This window comes from Rhea pennata, chromosome 7 (genome assembly GCF_028389875.1).
Source record: "Rhea pennata isolate bPtePen1 chromosome 7, bPtePen1.pri, whole genome shotgun sequence".
In the NCBI taxonomy this organism is placed as follows: domain Eukaryota; kingdom Metazoa; phylum Chordata; class Aves; order Rheiformes; family Rheidae; genus Rhea; species Rhea pennata.
The window spans coordinates 32,652,241-32,671,490 of NC_084669.1; the positions used below are offsets into that span (position 1 = coordinate 32,652,241).

At 40.5% G+C, this 19,250-nt stretch overlaps 1 protein-coding gene across 1 annotated transcript in view; it reads right to left on the reverse strand.

Moving 5' to 3' along the window:
• Window positions 1–899: 899 nt before the first annotated feature.
• FAM13C (family with sequence similarity 13 member C) overlaps window positions 900–19,250 on the reverse strand; it is a 108,599-nt gene continuing 90,248 nt past the window's right edge. Inside the window, exons 10-14 of the mRNA XM_062580464.1 lie at window positions 16,929–17,050; window positions 8,527–8,590; window positions 1,476–1,626; window positions 1,025–1,090; window positions 900–928 (exon numbers count right to left, since the gene is read on the reverse strand). Coding sequence (XP_062436448.1) covers window positions 900–928; window positions 1,025–1,090; window positions 1,476–1,626; window positions 8,527–8,590; window positions 16,929–17,050 — 432 coding nt within the window. The remainder of the gene's footprint in view (window positions 929–1,024; window positions 1,091–1,475; window positions 1,627–8,526; window positions 8,591–16,928; window positions 17,051–19,250) is intronic.

Consider the following 19,250-nt stretch of genomic DNA (forward strand, 5'->3'; position numbering starts at 1 on the left):
GCATGCTCTGAATTGTGCAAGAGAAATGCTACATCATCCATGGAGACAGGCAGACAGGAGCTAGCGAGGGCGTCTGAACAAGGGGATAGCTAATAGATTGAGTTCAAACAGAATCAATTTAAAAGAGAAAAAAAACAAATGGAAATCTATTATGAACTATCCTAACAATGAATCATGAAACTACCAGAACAAAATAGCACGGCAGACTACTGGAAGAGGAGGAAAAATGCACTCTGCCATAAGAAGAAGAGTCGGTGCAGGTTTTGGATGAGCTACAAAATGTCTATGTCTGTTCAGCCCAAACATGAGTTCTGTCTCTGCATCAGATCCATGCTGAGGGACCAGCACCAGTGCAAATCCCACACCCGTACCTGAGAGCTAGTAAGGTATTTGCCTAGCTTAGCTAAAGCATCCATTCTTTTTTTAACTAAAGAATTCAAAAGCCAAAACAATAGGACATTTAGCATTCTTTGTACTCCATCAGCTTTACTGTTATAGATTCTGTGTACCTTTAATTGTGCAATGCAAGACTCAGACTTTAGTGTGTCTTAAACAGAATAATACAATTTGTGATTCTTTTTAGGTAAATAACATGCTGCTTATAGAAATTCTTGGCAAACAGCTTCTTATTTAAGTTCTTCTGAACCCAGCATTTATTCAGAAATACAAAGTGCATTGCAAAACTGGAATTACTGACTCATATAGCTTAATGTGGACCATATATGGTCTAAAATTTAAGTATTTGTGTATTTGTGTCACCTGTCTGAGAGCTGTATTAGTCATATTGCCTTTGACCTATTTTTCACAAATCGTGATTTCTCTTCTGCTGAGCCTCACGATTCTGCCAACCCTGTGACTACAAGATATGAATTGACAAAAAATAATGCTGAGCCTCAGGGCTATATATTTGCAAGAACTGGTTTCCATACTGGGGGAAGAGGGAGAGAGAACACACCACAGTTTGCCCAGATGGGTAATGATACAGATTCATGAATGATTAAAATCAACATGCTGCAAAACTCACCTTCACTATCTCTCTGCTGATGCATTAAATTAAAATCAATAATAGGAGAAATGAAGTGATATTGCTCTGACAAAAAAAATGACAAAAATAGAATTACATGATATGGCAGATGATTTCACACAATACAGATGTAACAGATATAGGAAATAAAGAGCATAACTTTACTTAAACAAAATAACTGACTAAAACTGAAAATAAAGGAATAAGGACTCTTAAAAATCTGTCTGAAAAGTAAGATTTCCTCTCAGGAAAGAATGCTGTTGCCATTCATTTCCACTCTTATTAACAGGTAGCCCTCCTTTTACATTACATAGCATTTGCATCAGGAAATGGTGCCTGCATTATTAGCTCTGCACCGTTTCCCAGAGGACTGCAAATCCGAGATTAAACCGCAAGTCACACAGCTATTTTATAATTGCAAATGAGAACGCATCACGATATGATCGTTTACCTCCACAACTGGCCCCATCAGCTTGCACGCTGGTCTGGACTGATGAAGGGGCTGGGTCCTTGGATGCTGGCAGCTGCGGAGTTTCTTCCTGGGTTGTCAGAAATGCAGAGCACAGATCAGTTTCAAGGGCTTGTAGCTTCAACAAAGAATTCTGCAGGCAAAAGCAGAACATTGGGCTAGAGAGAGAGCAACAAAATACAGCAAGAGCGCCTCAACTCACGGAGCCCATCAGCAGCGCCTGCAAGGGGGTGTTCCACTAACGGCTCTGCCAGGATGTGCAAGAGAACAAATGTGCATTATTCCAGGAGTTTCTACATTTCTTCCGGTTATTTAAGTCCTAATTTAAATGGATTATTCATGACACGTGGGAAAGATGACTTCGTCAGCAAAAGACAATTTATTCTAGGAAGCCACGCTGCAGTGATGTCCGTTTTCTTGGTCTTGAAGCGATACTCTAAGCCAGTATTTCATTCATTGTGCTGACATCACGATCTGATGACATTATGTCCCTCCCCATTTACCATTCATAAAAACCCCAAATCTCCCTCTCCAGCCAATTGTGCAGAACGCTGCAGTGAACAAAGAGTTACTGGGAACACCATCTTCCGCAGGATTCTTCCAAAAAATATGTGTTAATTGGCTTTTTAGAGATACTTGTTTATGTAGCCGTTGCTTTTATGTAGGCTGCTGCTGTTTCTACAGGGCAACCAGATCATTTCCTATCTGCTGCAAAGGCAAAATTAACAGATCATTGTCACTTGCTGCAGACAAATCAATGAGGACAAGGCTAGTTATCTATAACATCACTTCCAGCTACCCTGTCATGCTTGGTCCATTTCTCATTTTAATCTTCAGTGCTGCATGCAATATTCAGCTGCATAATCTGACACAAGCATCTTGCTGTGATGCAAATGCTGTGAAAACCCGAATCACCATCTGACTAGGCGAAATGAGTCACCACTGATACCCCATACATTCAGTTCCCTTTTCTCAAGGGAAATACAGCTTGACACATAAAACAAAACCACTGAAGGCTGTCTTAATAATCACACAGCTGGCACACGGAGAACGTGCGTAAAACGTTAAGTCACTGTAAGGTACACGTCTGCAAGGAATGCTTTCTGAAAAAAAATCTGAGTTGCACCAGTAACTGTTTCCTCAACTTTATAGTCTAGAAAGCACCTTTCTCACTCCATAAAAGACCTGAGATCAATTTAGCAATCTGTTGATTGACATAATAAATTTATTTATTTGAATAATTTTCTTTGTGTAACAATATAATAGCTATGTATTGAGTAGTTTAATATGTCAGTGCTTTATTTTTATTGTAATACTATCATTTTAAAAACACAAGGATGCTAGTATTTTTATTTTTTTTAAAAAAAAAGTCTTTGGCCGAGAACAGCAGAGAAGATTTTGAGCCTTGATCCTTTCACTCCCATGATAGAATTTAGGCAGTGAAAAGGGAGCGAAAACTAGCTTTTTCCAGGGGATGCCTCAAAATAGGGAAGTTTCTAAGGCGCAAGGTTGTCTTAATTAGAGGCCATAAAGATGCCATAACCCTGTATGTTCTGTGTGCTGTCAGAAGTGGTTCAAAACCCATATTTATCTCCACAAAATAGATTAGACTACAACTAAACATGTAGACTCTGGTCTAAGCTTAGGTCAAAAGGAAAATCAGGGGACACCTTCCTCCTCCTGGTTCCAGAGCTAGCTGGACTTCCAGCCCTTCCTATCGGAAGCAGGGATGCATAAGCAAAGAAATGGCTTGGGCACTATACATTTATTTTAGAATTAAGTTCCCCTCATCTGTTGTCCAGATGTATTTTGATTTCTCATTCATAACCATAATACCAGGAAAGAAATGACTGCAAGATCAAGCACTGGTTCAAATTAAGTGTTTGATGCAATATTATTCTTTAAAAATATAGTATGGTACAGAGCTGGTTTCTATGATCCGAGGCAGAAAACACTTTTACTATTCCTATAAGTATCCAGTAAAACATTTCATCTCTACCATTTTTAGTAGAGCTCCCTGCCAGTTTAAGTAGGCTGATACAAATACTTAAAGCAGCTGTTTTGGACATGGTACTTGTGGTCTGGCATAGTGATTTGTGATATACACCTTCCTGACTTCTCTCTGTACTGCTCAGGATACTAAGAAAAATACAGGCCTGTTTAAATACAGAGCTATAGTCTCAACCACAGAGACAGGTTACACTGGCAACCCCCTGCCCTCTGGCCCCAAAACAATTTATAAGGATAGTTTAGCTATCTTGGCCAGCAGTTCCTCAGGTTTGCATTCCGGTTTCTCCAGGACTTTTGGATGATTAACATCTAATCTGTGACTTACTAACATATAATTTGTCTGTTTGGGCTAATATTTTATGTATATTTACTTCAAACTGATCTTGCTCCTTTGACCCATCTGCTACAAAGAGTACATCAGGCATGGAAATCTGTCCAACAAGGCTTTTATCAGTAAAGACCAACATGATAAATTCATTAAGCCTCTCTGTTTATGGCCATATCACCCAAACGCCCCTTTTACACTTCAGCTAGCCAGCAGTTCCAGAGATACCCTACCTGGCATCTTGCTTTTGATGTATTTAGTTGACTTCTAACTATGATCTTGAACGTCTTTTACAAGGCACTCTCAAAGTCTTTTAATCCTCCACTTAATTCTTTTCAGCCTATATCAAAACCAACAAAATTTCTTGCTTACTCTTTTTTACTAGAAGAAGCAGTTCTTCTATAGGGCTTACTCAGATTAAAGGTAGACTGGTGGAAACCATCTCATTTTCCACTTTCAAGAAGCAGTGACTTTTCCTTTGCAGACAATGTTTGCTGGCTTAAATGGGCATCCATGTCATTCCTTTGGGAAGAGTTTTCAAGACATGACAAGTCTTATTTACTACTGTCTCACATCTCAGCTAGACTCAACGTTGCTGTGGAACTGTCACAACCGAGTGGCACTGTCTACAGTCACTAACGTCACTTGGTGAAAGATGACTATATAAAATTACAGGCTAGTGAGGACTCTGATCCGAGCATGGAACCTGTCATGAGACTCGCTGGTGGCTTTGCATTTCCAAAGTCTGCACAGAAGTCCCTAAGTCTCCTCCTATTGGCAAGGAGAACATAGGCGAGTAACTGACAAAAGTACCTAACCTTCCCGGACTGTAACTTCAAGCATTTGACAAAAAAATTCCCATATCAAGAAAATACACTCCCTTTACATCACTTTTTTCATGACACATTAATATTTGTGGTAAGCTCAATATAAAAGCATTCACCCAGACTACATTGCTAAACACTATTTCAGCAATGCTTATGCTGTAATTCACCAGCTGGTTTATATTCAGTTACTTTAACTGATATTTTTCACTCATCTGTGGAAGGTGGGTAGATAGCAAATTTCCAGTCACTATCAAACACAAAAAATACATATAATAATAATAGAAATACATTATATAATTTTGTGAATGTGCCTTTGGCAGTGATTTGAGGTAGGGAGAAAAAGAACGTGTAACTTTGATCAGTCTGATGTTACCACGGAGATGATGAGTCTGGAGTATGCCGTCAATCTCATCTTACTCTGAAAATACAGCTGAGTACTATGATATTACAAGAGTGCACAAAGAGTAAAAATTGCCACAGGGGTTTCTGCGGGAATGCACGTAAGCAGAGGCCCAGCGCGCAGGGTGACAGGCAGCGGGAGCGTCCTGGTGAAAGGCAGAGGCGACGCTGCTGCTCGCCGCGTGTTAGGTCATGACGGGTACCGTCAAAAGTTTTTGTAAGCTCTCACATACAAAACCAGTACCACTCAGGTAAGTTTAAGCAATGAGCAATGGCATGTTATATCAGCTAATGATCTCATCTCAAATAGCTCAGATTTGATGCTCATTCCAGCTTTACTCTGGTGCCTAACACGACTGATTTTGATGCAATAATTCCTGATTCATGCTAAAGCAAATGAAAGTAAGATCAGATCCCATATATGAAAGCAGTAAGCTTTTTGAAAGGACACATATAATTCAGTATTTTTAACTCATTTAAAATTAAAATAAGATTTGGCATAAGAATATCTGAATAAAGATAGATCCTTAAGTATCTTTGGAAAAATAACCATATCATCAACTCTTAAGAACAGTTTTTCAAGTTTTAAGAAGCAGCAACTTTGGCAATCTTGGACTAAGGTTTGTTAGATCTTTGGTGTCCTCTTAAAGATACTGACAATTCAAAAACCTTGGGCTATACTCATTACATTGCCATTACAAAAACAAAAAACAAAAACCTGCATTAATCCAGATCAAAGATAATGAAAAAACAAAGACATTTCCAGGAAATCTGAGGAAAATCTAAAAACAGACAGCAAGGCATTTCCTATTTTTAATTTCAGCTATAGCTTTAAGAAAGTATACACATTATAGAATAATACTCTTACCTGCTGGAGAAAACATGGTACAGAAGATTGCCATATGCAGAGAAAGCTCAGCCTGTAGTGAAGAAACCATCTATACAAACCAATAAGCTTGTACCCCACTGACCATCTCTCTTTCCAACAAGTAATTATTGAAAATCAAGAGTCTGGGCCTTACGCCAACGCTTTGTTGAGATCATATTTGCACTCGCCCTGCTAAATCCCTCTGGAAACACTGAATGAACAAATACATCTAATTTATTGCCAAAATGCTGCGGCAATGAGTGGAAGTCCCCAAAAAAACTTAGCAACTTTCTCCCAGTGGGTGACAGCGGTAACGGCCCCACGCGTGGGGTGGTCAAGCAGGGATAGCTGGTAGCTAGCGATGGCGAAAAGAGAGCCCTTGCTGATACAAATTCCTGCCTTTCCCTGAAAAGCCACCTCAGTATTATTAGTTTGAGCCTTGTGGACATCTGAAGATCTGGGAAATTAAAATAGCTGAGGAAGGAGGTAAAGGGAATGGGTCTGCCCCGCACGTGGACCTGGCCTGGAGCCGGTCTGGAGGAGCAGAGCACGGAAGGGAAGCACGGGCCATGCTCGGTGCTCTCTGCGCCCGGGCAGCCGAGCCACCCACCGCACGGCAACGCCGAGGTGCCGCCCTGGCACTGCGCCACCCTCGGGCCCCCTCCTGCCCCAACACCGCCCCGGGCCAGGAGGGCGCCCAACCGATCACACACGCTTTACAGATGGACCCCCTGGATTTACAAAACCATCTGGGCCAGAGAAGCAGAAAAATCTAAGCTTTTAATATTTAATGGCCTTTGAAATAATTCACACAGAAAAGAAACTGAGCAAGTATCAACCTGTTCTGTTTCTTCACCATATGGAAATTAAAAGCCGAATTAGAACAGTAACATATAAAAGGAACATATAAAACCTTGCTTTTTAATCTCAGAATTCAGGTTAAAAATAAGATAGACACATTTTACGTGAAGGTAAATAAATCTCTGTGGCATCTGTTTTGGCAATATTTGTGTCTTGAGGCATGCGACATTTTCGATTCAGGGCTTTCTTTATGGGGAACAAACAAGCAACAATAAGATCAAACAAGATCTGTGTACCAGGTTTGTGTAATGCCACCACTGAGCAGTGAGGAGACGCAACACCTTATCTAACCCAAGAGGGAAATTTATTGTCCTGTGACATGTCTATTTGGGTTTGCAGTAGTCCTGAAATACAATATAATCTAAGATTTTACAAAAAAAAAAATCAGCACCAGAAAGAAGCCCTTGCTCATTCCCCATGAATATTTAGCAATTTAATTTCCAATTTAGTTATTGATTTTAATGTCTTACATTGTTTTTATTTACTGTAATATTTTATCTTAACCTTTACGGAACGATTTGCAAGAATTTTAAATCTTCCAATTGTAGATACATTGGTGATACCTACAATGGGACTTCTCATAGGAAATGATAATTTAATGATTTCTCCCAGGGTTTTAATTGGCTAGACCAGGACTGAGTACATCTCCCTATCCTGGTCAAGGGAAGTGCTTTACTATTTAGTATTGTGATTTCTAATAGCAAGCTGAGCAACAATGACAAAAACGCTCAGGAAATAATTCATTGCAAGGAGAAGACTGAATCTACATTCCTTTAAAAGGACACATTGTGGCTTTCTCCTACTGAAAGTCGGACATCTATTAATAGACATAGATGTTCTCTGGCTCGTTATACAACCAAAGCTGTTTTTTCCATGATTTGACAGGAATGGGCTTCCCTTCCCCCAACCCCTCCATTTTTGCTTCTGTAGTTTTGTTGTCTTAGTCTACACTTAAAAACATTGTCTGCTTCTTGGTCAAGACCCAGCATATTCACTGCTTTTGCAGAAAGCAAAAGGCCTTTACAGCAGTACACAGATACTCGTATTTGCAGAAGATGCTTTCTTTATAAGGTTTCCCACTTCAAAAAATTGCACAGCTTGTTTTGGCCTCCAGTGTATTTATTGCCTGCACTGCCCGGGTCCAGCCCAGGCTCATCTGCTGTTCGACACGGTGCCCTGCGCGGTGCGTTCCCACCACACCGCTGCTATCATCCCTGTGAAATCAGCTCATTTCCACTGCCCCAGGAGGGATTCACCTTTCCTTGCTTCCCCGTTTTACTCCAACCCTCCCCTCCTCCTGCCTTACAACAAGACTACCTTTGGACTACCTTGTACTGTTGTCAGATTATTTATCCAGGATGCAACAAACCTGACAGCTCCTTATTTTTAAACATAACATATTTGATAGCTGAGTACATTTGAGCTGTAACATGAGGAACAAATCAAATGTTTTTGCAAGGTGGCATTTCACTCAGTCAATATTGAATGTTGAATTCTTTTCTGAGCACAAATAAAAAGCAGCATAAAGTTGGCTTAAAATATGTTTAAAATCTCTTGCTTCTGGCTTTTAAACCACTGTAGCATCATATCACATTTTCAAGCTTTTCTCCAAAAACATGACTAGAATTATTCATGCTAACCTAAGACTCACATGTGACTATGCTATTCCAAGAGCTGAGAATTAAACAAAACCATCTAATTCAAAATTTGTAACACTAGATTTCAAGTTTTGGCTAAGCTTACCTCATTTTTGCTGTGTAGTTGCTCAGTTGCTTCTTTTGGTGAAATGCATGTGCTCTGATCTATTCTACAAAATAAAATAATATTTTTCACTCAATAGATCATTCATTTGTTCTGCAACTATTTCAAACTTTTCACTATCTCTGCACATAAATTACAAGTTCTTTGATAAAGTATTTTATTGAAAAAATAACTTTCCTATGGAAGTTACTTCTGTATTTTATTTTTCAGGCAAAGCAATAAGTGATTTTACTAGAATTCTTCGTAATATATCTAAACTGTAAGTGAAATCCTGGAAACTATGACATTGAAATCCAAGATCACCCTGTAGCACATGTAGATAGAAAAAGAGTTGTACAGGAGCATGAGGGGCTCTTGGTATCATGAGCTAATAGAGTTAAAGCCAAGAAAAAGCTCAAACATATGTTTAAATCTAAGCACGATTTATCCCACATGCTTTAAGTCAGGAACAAAAGTTTTCCTGTATCAGAGCCATAAAGAATAAATCTTTCCATATTTAAACTTAACAGTGCTTTAGGTTCACAATCTTCAACTTTCAGCTTAGTTTCAGCTCTGCAAATTTACTTTCAGAGGTCATTTACCTGCAGTCTCCAGGACTGCATTTTCCTCCTTTGTCCCATTCCACGTTTTGGGGAAGTTACATACGTAAGGTTCTGTTGGGGTCATCCAGGCTGCCCCAACATGCCCCTTTCTAACAACCCCTCAGCTTCACAGCAAGGGCAAAGAGCAGCACATCTAGAGTATCACTAGCTGGGTGAACAGCAGCTATGAAGAGCTGGAACTCAGAAAGGCTCAGGGACTCTTAGAAGGAACTGGAAATCCTTTAAGGCAGTAGGAGATATTTCCACGTTTTCTACTAAATGTCACTTTGAGGCTATCAGAAATGTCCACAGCTTTGGTTTTCCCTCCGTGCCTCACCAGTTCTCTGCATGGAAATAAAAGGATGGTCCAAGTAGCAAGGGCAATACCTCTTTCTGCTGGCTACGGCTAAGGAAATGACTGTTCCCCACCTGGGCAAATGCCATCATGGCCTAGGGCTCCACGAGCTCCAGGGGTAGTTACTACAAGTGCACTGCACCAAGGAAAGAAATTGAAGCCTAAAAATAACCTCATATGGATTAGATCAGCAACCTGCAACGCCGTATACCACAGCTCTGCCATTGCCCTAGCTTCCCCAAGGCAAACACAAGCTTTCCATGCTTAAATCCAAAGCCGTACATGAGTGTATTGCAAGTTGCATTACAACAACAGCCTTCGGTTGAAGCAAGAAAACTGCTGCTGCCTCAGAGAATGTCACTTCTCTTTGCTGCAAGTGTGGCAATATTTACTCAGGACTGGCCAGTACGAGACTCAATCATGGATGCAATCAAAAATCAACAGAAGATCCAGATTCTTTTGTACAAAATAATTCCTATTTTTCAATCTATTCTGCCTGGAGTAATTCAACAAAATTATACAATATTAAAAGCCCCTAGAGACTGGAAAAACAGCACAGACAGATCCAGGGACCTTTGGTGTTTTTCTTAATAGAATTATGAGGCATTCAGAAACTGAAATGATGGATATACCGTAAGAACTTTCCTTACCAAAACAAATATATTAGATAGCTACTGCAGGATCCAAGGCATGCACTTCACAGGGCAACACAAATGAGTCATTTTGGCAATACATCTAGCACCAGAGTGGGAGCTCTCCTCAGGCAGCCAGCCCATGTGTCACTCAAAACACAAAGGTGCATGATCAGGAGTGATTGCTGGAGGTACTTAAGCAGTGAGATGCCTTGCTTGAATATTGCAGAAGCAGCTATATACTTCTATATAGCTTTCCACATATATATTCCTTCTGCTATCTTTCCTGAAAATGAATAGGAAATGTCTCCACATTGTAAAGAGAATAAAAGAAAAATGAAAAGCAAAATTCAAAGAGGTTTACACCTAACAACCATGCTCTAGGCTACTGGGCAGCAGGGAGGACAGGCAGCTGCCTATGAGCCAGCAGGAGAAAGTTAAAGAAAGCAGATGAAGTATGGTCAGAGCAAAAGGATAAATTTAATAGTAGCGATTAAAAGAGTAAAATATTTACCTTTGGTTTAAAAACACGTAAGGGTGGCCCTGCAAAGCTACAAATAGTTGAAGAGTTAATTCACTAATGAAGGAAAAATATTTAGAGTGATTTATGGTGTTGAACTAGAACTAGACATATTAGAATGGAAAAATAGAACATTTTTCAGATTTGTACACATCCTGTACTCATTTGGATGACACTCCTTTCATGGTGCTTAATACACAGAAAATGTGAACCTGCCTTAACAGAAGAAAACAAAAACAACAACAACAACAACAAAAAAAAGACTAGCAGCTTGGTAAGTGACGATGTGAACTGTTACAAGTTTTTTGCAGGCACTGTGTTAGATGTTCTACATAGTTCACAGCTACATCGCTCAGGAGTCTTGCACTTTTCTTGAACTCTGGACAGTAAAAAGCTTACTGCACCCCTCAAGTACAATCTCTCTCTCATTCAGGCTGGTATTATTGTCTGCTATTTTAAGAATGCCTGAGTCTTGCATTTATCATTTCATTTTTACTATAAAATACTAGAGTACAATGATTTTAGTTGTGCATTATTTGTATTTCAGCAATACTAGATGTTTTCTTAAGTAACTGCAGTAACAGTTGTTTTTTTGTGAAGATCATTTGCATTAACAACAGTCATATGCGTATGCTGAGCTGAATCTTCTTCACAGAGTTTTGGGGAGTGCTCTTTTTTAGCCAAGATTAACTGTTCTGCTAGACAAACCCAGGTTATTTGATTGTAACTAGTCAACAAAAGATTTACAATTTCATAACTATGGGTTGGAGTCTACTCTCATTAAAAGTCAATCACAAAAAATCCATTAACTTCAAAAGCAGCAGGAACAAGCCCTAATTTTCCATCTGTGCTGAGTACGTTAAAATTATTTTGGGCCTCAGCTGAAATTTTGAATAACTTTAGGCAACCCTTCTTTTGTATAATTTACGTCATGTAAAATAATGAAAACGTAATTCTCTCTGTTGCTGCTCTTTATATATGTATTATATCTTTCCCTCTGAGTTATGAAAGGTCTGATTTCTCACTCTCCCTACAACGTGGCTGCTCTGGCTTTGGCAGACCTCTCCTGTTCTGCTATGGCACAGATGATAAAGATTCAGTTCAATAATACGTATATTTGAAGCTTGCGGACATTAAAAAAAAATTCTAACTACTAATTATCATAACAGAGCTCTATAGAAACTTCAAGAAGGGGATAAATCTGCATGAGCAGTGAGCTGTTTAAAACCAGACCAGAACATGCAAATTACTGAATTATGCATAACACCACTTCTAAACTCAAATAAAATTCAAATAAAACCACATAATTTTAAAAATGAAGAAAAAATGTTTAAAGATAACCTCAGCAAATTCTCTTCCATGCTAAAACCAGAAGGGAGCATTAGATTCTATAATTTGCAAATCTCAAGCTTTCACATCTCTCTCAATCCTGACACTTGGGTTAGAGCAGGATTCTTGTACATTAAGCCAGTCAGGCTCTGGATGACACTAACCGCGTTCTCAGGAGACTTACTAGTTTATATACTGGAATGCCATGGGTGCTCAATGTTTAGGGCTAACTAATGCATTAGAGAGGCCAGGATAACTCCGGCAAGCAAACCACACTGCAAAAGGGGATAAAACCCCTTTTCCAGATTCACTTTCAGTCTGACCCAAGGATAAACATCTTCTCCATCTCCAGTTTAGCCACCAGTTTTATCCTTGCCCAGGTGAGGATGCTTAGAAAGGGCACCCGAGCAGAGCACTCGTTGCACTTCTATAGGTCACATCACATGATTTTACAGGAAGATCGACCATATATCCAATATATGTCAGTGTCAGGGAAACATCCTTTCTGACACCTGCACAAATGGTAAAAAACACTATGAATTTCAGACAGCCACCAACTTATTGCACGGCTATAACTGAATGGTTCAAAACCATGCTTGTGAATGAAAGAAGTGCAATAGCCTTTTGGATTAACATAAAGTGCGCCCCTCCCATAAAAGAAGTTACACCTTGAAGAAGGGCCTGAGGCTGTTTGGACACTTGCCGGGCTACTCCCTAGCAGTCCCTAAAGGCTGGAATAAGCGACAACCAGCGAGCCAGTGTCGCGGTGCCTGTCTCATAAATGACAGCAGTCTACATCTGTGGGCCACCGCACTCTGCTCTTGTATCGTGAGTGCCTCTTTTGTATTCACAGGGCACAGCCCTAACTTAGGCCAGAGCAAGACGCTTTTTTTGCCTCCCCCCCGCCTTTTTACTTACTTTCTTTTTTTTTTTTAATTTGCTTGCTTAGGGATTTTCCATTCTTTAATATAGCAAGTATCTGTGGAACCATAAATATCAATACTTTAATATCAAGATTCCTGAAGAAACTGTATTTTAAGCTGGCCAATTGTTTCCCAGCAAAGCAGTGTTTCATCAGCAAATCCTGATGTGCTGAAACAGAGCTATGTGCAGACACACACTCGTCTCCATGAATTTTGCCAAGACTGAGGCAGGACTTGGTGTGGGGGGGCAGGTTTCCTCCCCGCTCGCCTGGTAGCCCGTGCAGGACTGCTGGCTCCCTGGCGCTGCTCTGCCACACGGCGCAGGGACATCAGCGCTCCTGCGGCGTCCCTGCACCCTCCCAGGCCTCCCCACGCTGGAGCTGCTCAGCGCAGAGCGTGGAAACCGCGGGACACCCCACTTGCACTGCACTCTCAAAAGCTGCTTGTTTTGCAAACTTAGACACCAAACGCCTCGCTAGAGCTTAGTTTCCCACTAGTGAGCACAGAAAACAGGGAGACCCTGGCTGAGCCCTGGGGCCAGAGCAGCTTGGGGCTCTCAGCATTTCCAGCTTTCCTGGGAAACAGTCAGAGGCCAGGCAGCAGCAGCAGCAATTAGGGATCAGCCCAAAGGCTAGCTGGGTCCTGCTGAAGGAAGCCCCTGCACTCCCATTTTCTTTGGAGAATGGGGAGGAAGAGGAACTTTCAGGAATTTCTCTTTAGCAGAAAACTTTAAAGAAAACTACAGTTCCCACACTGATGTGGAATGCAAACTTTTCTGAAACACGACATTCCCACAGCCTGGGAGCTCCACGTTTCATCCACCTCTGTCTATATCAGGCATCTGAAGAAAACACCACCCTTTTCTCAGGAAACTGAGTACATAGCTCTGCAATCTAGGTCAGTTTTGCTTATTGCCTTTAAAAAGTGAATCAGTAAGAACAGGTTTTTCTAATCATGTATATTATTACATACTGATTTTTCTAGTCTCTCTGTTATAAAAGGCAATTCCCTATATTCCAATTTATGCTTATGTTCCTAAATCATGCATGATAAACCCCTCTTAAAATGTAAGTCTTTCATTTACAAGGCAGATGTAGCTTAGCCAAGAATAAGACAAATTCTCCCTTTCTTCTGACTGTTCCAAATGCAGTATATAGTTACCCTTAAACCTCTTCTCCAAGTCTACTCTCCCATTTCCCTCAGATCCCACTGAACTTTTCCTTTACTGTTTCACTAGTAAGTCGTGAGTTACTGGCAAATGAGAGGAATCGATTAAAAAACAAACCAACCCACTAACCAACCCCACAGAACAAGCAACACATGTACTTGCGAGTACTAGCTCTGGGGGTGTTTCTCTTACACTGCCTGTTCTGCCTTTCCCTGCCACATATCTGTGTATGAACCTCCCTTGTTATGTCACCCGGAATTTAGATTGCTCTGCTAAACAGGGACCACTTCCAGAAGCTTTTCATATCTCAGTAGTTTTTAATCCATATTTAGACAAATTAACTTTGGCCTGTTTTTCGCAGCACCACACTGACTAGAACAGATTTCAAGACCAACTCTGTACAGTTCAGAGATGTTTAGATTTTTAAACTTCAGTGAGACTAATGACAGAGCTATAGCAGTCTGAAGAAACCACGTCAACCCAGAAGGAACATCTGACCTTCCAAGAAAATGCTAATCTTGTTGCTAATTGGCTAAGGGATAGAAAAGAGCCCTTCCTCTCCTGCCCTCCCTGCACATATCTGGTACACACGGAGCTTGTACAGTCACAGTCCTGCAGCAGCAGTGGTCATCCCTCTTCCCCAAAACACGAGAAGGCCTTTGGTCTATGAGTTTGGGACACAAGGAAGCTGCAATTGTCCAAAGCACTTGTTAATTTTACCACTAATCTAGCAAAGATAGAATAGATGAAAGTGAAACCCAGGATTTGCGGAGCTAGCAGATGAGTTCTGCCAAAACGTAGCTGTGACAGTTGCCTGCTGCCAAGCCTGAATACTTAACCTTTGCCATGTCCCAGAGTGGGGAAAGCAGAAAACAAGGCAAGACGTTCCCGGGCAGCTGCAGTTGGCAGGCTGCTGCACGCATCAGTTCTAGGATCCTGACACACCAGTCTGACATCAGCCCCAGTGAGTATGAGGCCAGGACCTCATATGTTAGTGTGTACTTACTCCCTGCTTGAGGTTTTCCATTTGGGAGTAAAATGGCCTCAGTTTTGTTGCAACATAATCAAAGCTAAGACATGGCAAAAGTTGGGAGGCGATCACTATGCTTTTGCAGCTATTAGCACCATAAATTTAGGTGTCAATATTAAAGTCCTACAGCACTTGTGGAAAACAGATCTCCTAAGGAGGTATTCTGGTGTTAAACAGGAATAAATAGCATAGTGAACCATGGTTTAAAACCTGCTGAACTAAAAAGGCTAAATGTTGAAGTGAATAGGGGAATCTCACTGTGGTTACTATTTTATTCACGCACACTCTGCTCTGGTTCTTATCTTCAAAGTTGATATTTCTTTCATTATGTTTATTTCAGAAATCAAATTGAACCAATGATATTTCATTATCTATCCAAACAGACAGAGATGCTAGCTGTGGCAAAGTATCTGAAACTGAACTCCCTATTCTCCTTCTTAAAAGAATTCCATGTGATTTCTACCTGAAGGTAGAATTCCTAGGATAATTAGAAACACCTTCTGCAATGCTGGACTTCGCAATGTTTCAACTGCAGATACAGGCATTTGAGCATAAACGTAGTTCTTTTCGCAAGCTAATTAAATGCTTGGCCATTCTGCTAGATCTGCCTTTGAGAGCATGAATTAATATTGTTTGTAATGTTGCCTGTTAAAATATGTAAACCTGTGGCCCAGCAACTGGTTCATTTCTTATACCACTAACTTAGTCCTGACTGGAAACCTGCCTTGAAGGCAAAGACCTCTGTATTTCTACTAGCTGTGCACTGACCACTGAGTGTCCCCAGGATGTCCAGGCCCTCCAGGCAGAGCCATTATTTTTTTCTGCCTGCCTTGCCATGGCATGTCATGCAGCACAATGGACTGCCTTTCGATAGGGCTTTACTACAGCTAGGCACAGAGGGAAGGCTGAACACCGCAGGGCTGGGAACTTGATTGTACATGTGAAGGGCATCAGTTATCGCTTAAGAGCGCCCACAGCCTCTACCACATTGCACTGGAGGCACTATAAGCACCAAAGCTGTCATGCACCTTCAGACAGAGATTAAAGAAAGGACATCAGAGTCCTGGGCTCACATGCTGAAACACTAAGCACACAGCAAAGCAGAGCTGAACCATTACCTAAGCATGGGAAATACATAAAGCAATGCCCCCAAGAGATGACTTGGAAGAGTATAATCATATATACATAATCTAGTCCTGCCTGTAAGAACCGAACCTTATCCTTAGGACAGGCCCCTGCATGCAGGTTGGGCCACGGGAAGGGAGAGTCAAAGTCTCATTTCTAGCCTGTTGCACAGCCAGGAAAGACTGGGAGGAAAACCATGACTCCCAATAGTTATCTGAGGTGAGTTACTTCATGATCCGCAGTTACTTGCGATCAAAACTTGGTTGACATCTGACCTGAGCTTCCTGTATCCTTTGCAGTGCTGGAAAGAGCCCAGTTTCACAGTGTCCAGGAACTAATACAGAAATGCATGGTGATGCTAAAATCAGGCGTGCAGCTTGCCATTCCTGTTTCCCAGTGGGAATATACTCTGAGAAAGACTGAAGCAAGTCAGCACTGGGGGAAAAAGAAAAAAAGTGCCAGGATATTTTTGAAACTTGGCACATAGGAAGTGAAATTTCTAAACAGAGGATGTTCCTCCTACTTGAAATGTAAGGAGGTTAAAGAAGGATGAAACTTGCCTTCTTATCACCATCCTTTTTGCTTTCTCCAAAGAGTTCTAGGCCTATAAATAAAGAATATAACTGCCAGTGAGAGCCAAGAGTATGAGTATGCAGCAAACGAATTAGCCTTTCCTACAGCTAATGAGAAGTGAAATGCACTGTCTTATCCCATGGCTTACATTGGCGGAAATCTCCCGACTGTTTCCTGGCATCTGAAAGGCATGTTCTGGGCATAGGCATCAGTGGAGGCTCCTGCCGTCCCCTGCCAGGTGGAAAGGCCAGGCAATATGTTCTCCAGGTCCTGCAGAAAGCAAGAGAACCGTTGAGTGTCCTGTCAGTCACAATCAGGCTGAGCTGAGCAATTTGCTTTAAGGAAATCGGAGCTTTGTGAAATTGAAGGCTGATCTGTGGGGGTTTGCAAATGCTCTGTAGCTATATTTTGTAATAATCTGGAAACAACTGGAAAGTATTAATTTGAAAAAGTTCTAAATAAAGTGACACCTTTCTTGTAAAACACTTTCTGAAACCAAAGCAGACAAGAAGACAGTGTAACTCATTTTCTATTTATTAGTTATGTAACAGAAGTCAGCAACTGAGCTAAGAAGTGCTACACACACAGTCCAATGTTTTTGCTTATATACACAATCATATTTTATGCAAAATTATTTATTCTTATGTCAGTAAGACTTTATAGCTTGGACATCATAATAAAAATTTGGCTGACAAAAGCAAATTCAGTTCACTTAAATAAGATTAGTAAGGTTTAACCAGTTTGCTTTTGCCCTTTTCTTTTTTCCTTCCCCAGCTTATGAATAGCTCTATGAATAGAGTATTACTGTGAGAGGACTAAAGGCCAGAGAGAAAAATAATGTCATACCAGCCACCTTGCCACACTGAAAATAAAAAAAAATTAAGTTTAGTTAGTCCTAAGTTATTTAGTCAGTTATTTAGTTAGTTAAGTCCTATACATGATAGAAACAAGAAAGAAAAACACTATATTCTCCAAATTCTATATAGATACCAGAAAAGACATAAAACAAGAATTCTTATGATTACCATTTCACATACTGAAAGTTCTCTTTCTTGAAGAGATTAAATATTAGATATATACATAAAGACCATGAATGGAGCTAAAGCAGGGAGTGTGCATTATTTGTAAATCTGAGGAAGGCAGACTAGGGGGAAGGAGGGAAGAGATCGTGGCACCAGAGTGACTATCATAGGAGTTAACTTTCCAAGGAACACACCTTCATTACAAGGAATTCCTACTCAGGACACTAATCTACTTTTTGTGCCCTCACAGGACAATATGGAGTTTGAAGGTACAATAAAATATCACAACAGACAATACCCATTTACTTAAATCAGTTGAAGACCTGGTCTAGAGCTCTTACAATAGCCTCAACATTTGTGCTTAGATATTTAAGTTTTTCTGGTTGTTAACTGCAACTGCTGTTAATACAGATAAAATGAAAACTGTAGATGCTTTGTAAATGACTGGAACAAGTGACATTTGACTTATGCAATCCTTTCTTATGTCTGTGGCCCACTAGGAGTGCACTATTTAAGTTAACTGCTCAAAGAAGGTTGGCCCAGTTAAGGTGAAAATCCAAACACTGCACTGAAGTAAACATGCTTCAGCAGAAGTTTCTTCTTCCCTGTCCTTTCTTTTTGCAACAAATACTCCTCTCCAGTATCAGCAGAGAGAACACAGCAATTCAAGATGCTTTATTTTTGATGAAAGGTAAAGCTAAGGACCCAGACGCATGCAGGTAATAAATGCTCACTTGCAGCCTTGACATTGAGGACTCAGAGATTTTTCGGTTGCTCTGTGCTTGTGTGTGTATTAATAAATTACGTCATTGTGATGTTACAGAGTAACCCCGAGGAAATACCCTTGACAAGACTTACGTTTCTTAAGAGTAATGAAATCCATTCTTCATGTGGCAGAAGCAATCAAGAGCACAGTGCTACCTGCTGTTATATTTGTGTTTTGCCTTCACTATGGGCTAAGACATCTGCAACTAGGCTACAACTGGTAAGCGGCCTGTGAAGAGGGAAATCTCCAGGCTTTGCTGAGAAGAGTATAATCAGCAACATGCCATTTGCTTTGTACACAAAACAATATGTGGGTTTGGAAGCAGCTAGAAACTACTACCATGCATATATACATTAAGACAAATCAGCTTCTCTTTCACAAGCTGAATTTTTTTTGTATCTCTTTTTCTCCCAAAGAAATCACAGCATGTCATACTCCATCTCTGTCAGAGCATTTGAATTAGATGTACTAATGTTTGCTGTGTTTACATAGCAGTTTAATCTGCTGTTGAACCTCATCCTCAATGTGGTGTATCCAACACACAGCCACTTTTAGCTCTCTTTGAATGCGAGTTTCTGAGATTGATCTCCTGCTCTCTGGGAATACTGCACCAGTGTTTAGGATGGAGTCCTGGCACTCCTCACTGTGCTGTAACAGTATAGAAAATAGCTGGGAATAGCTT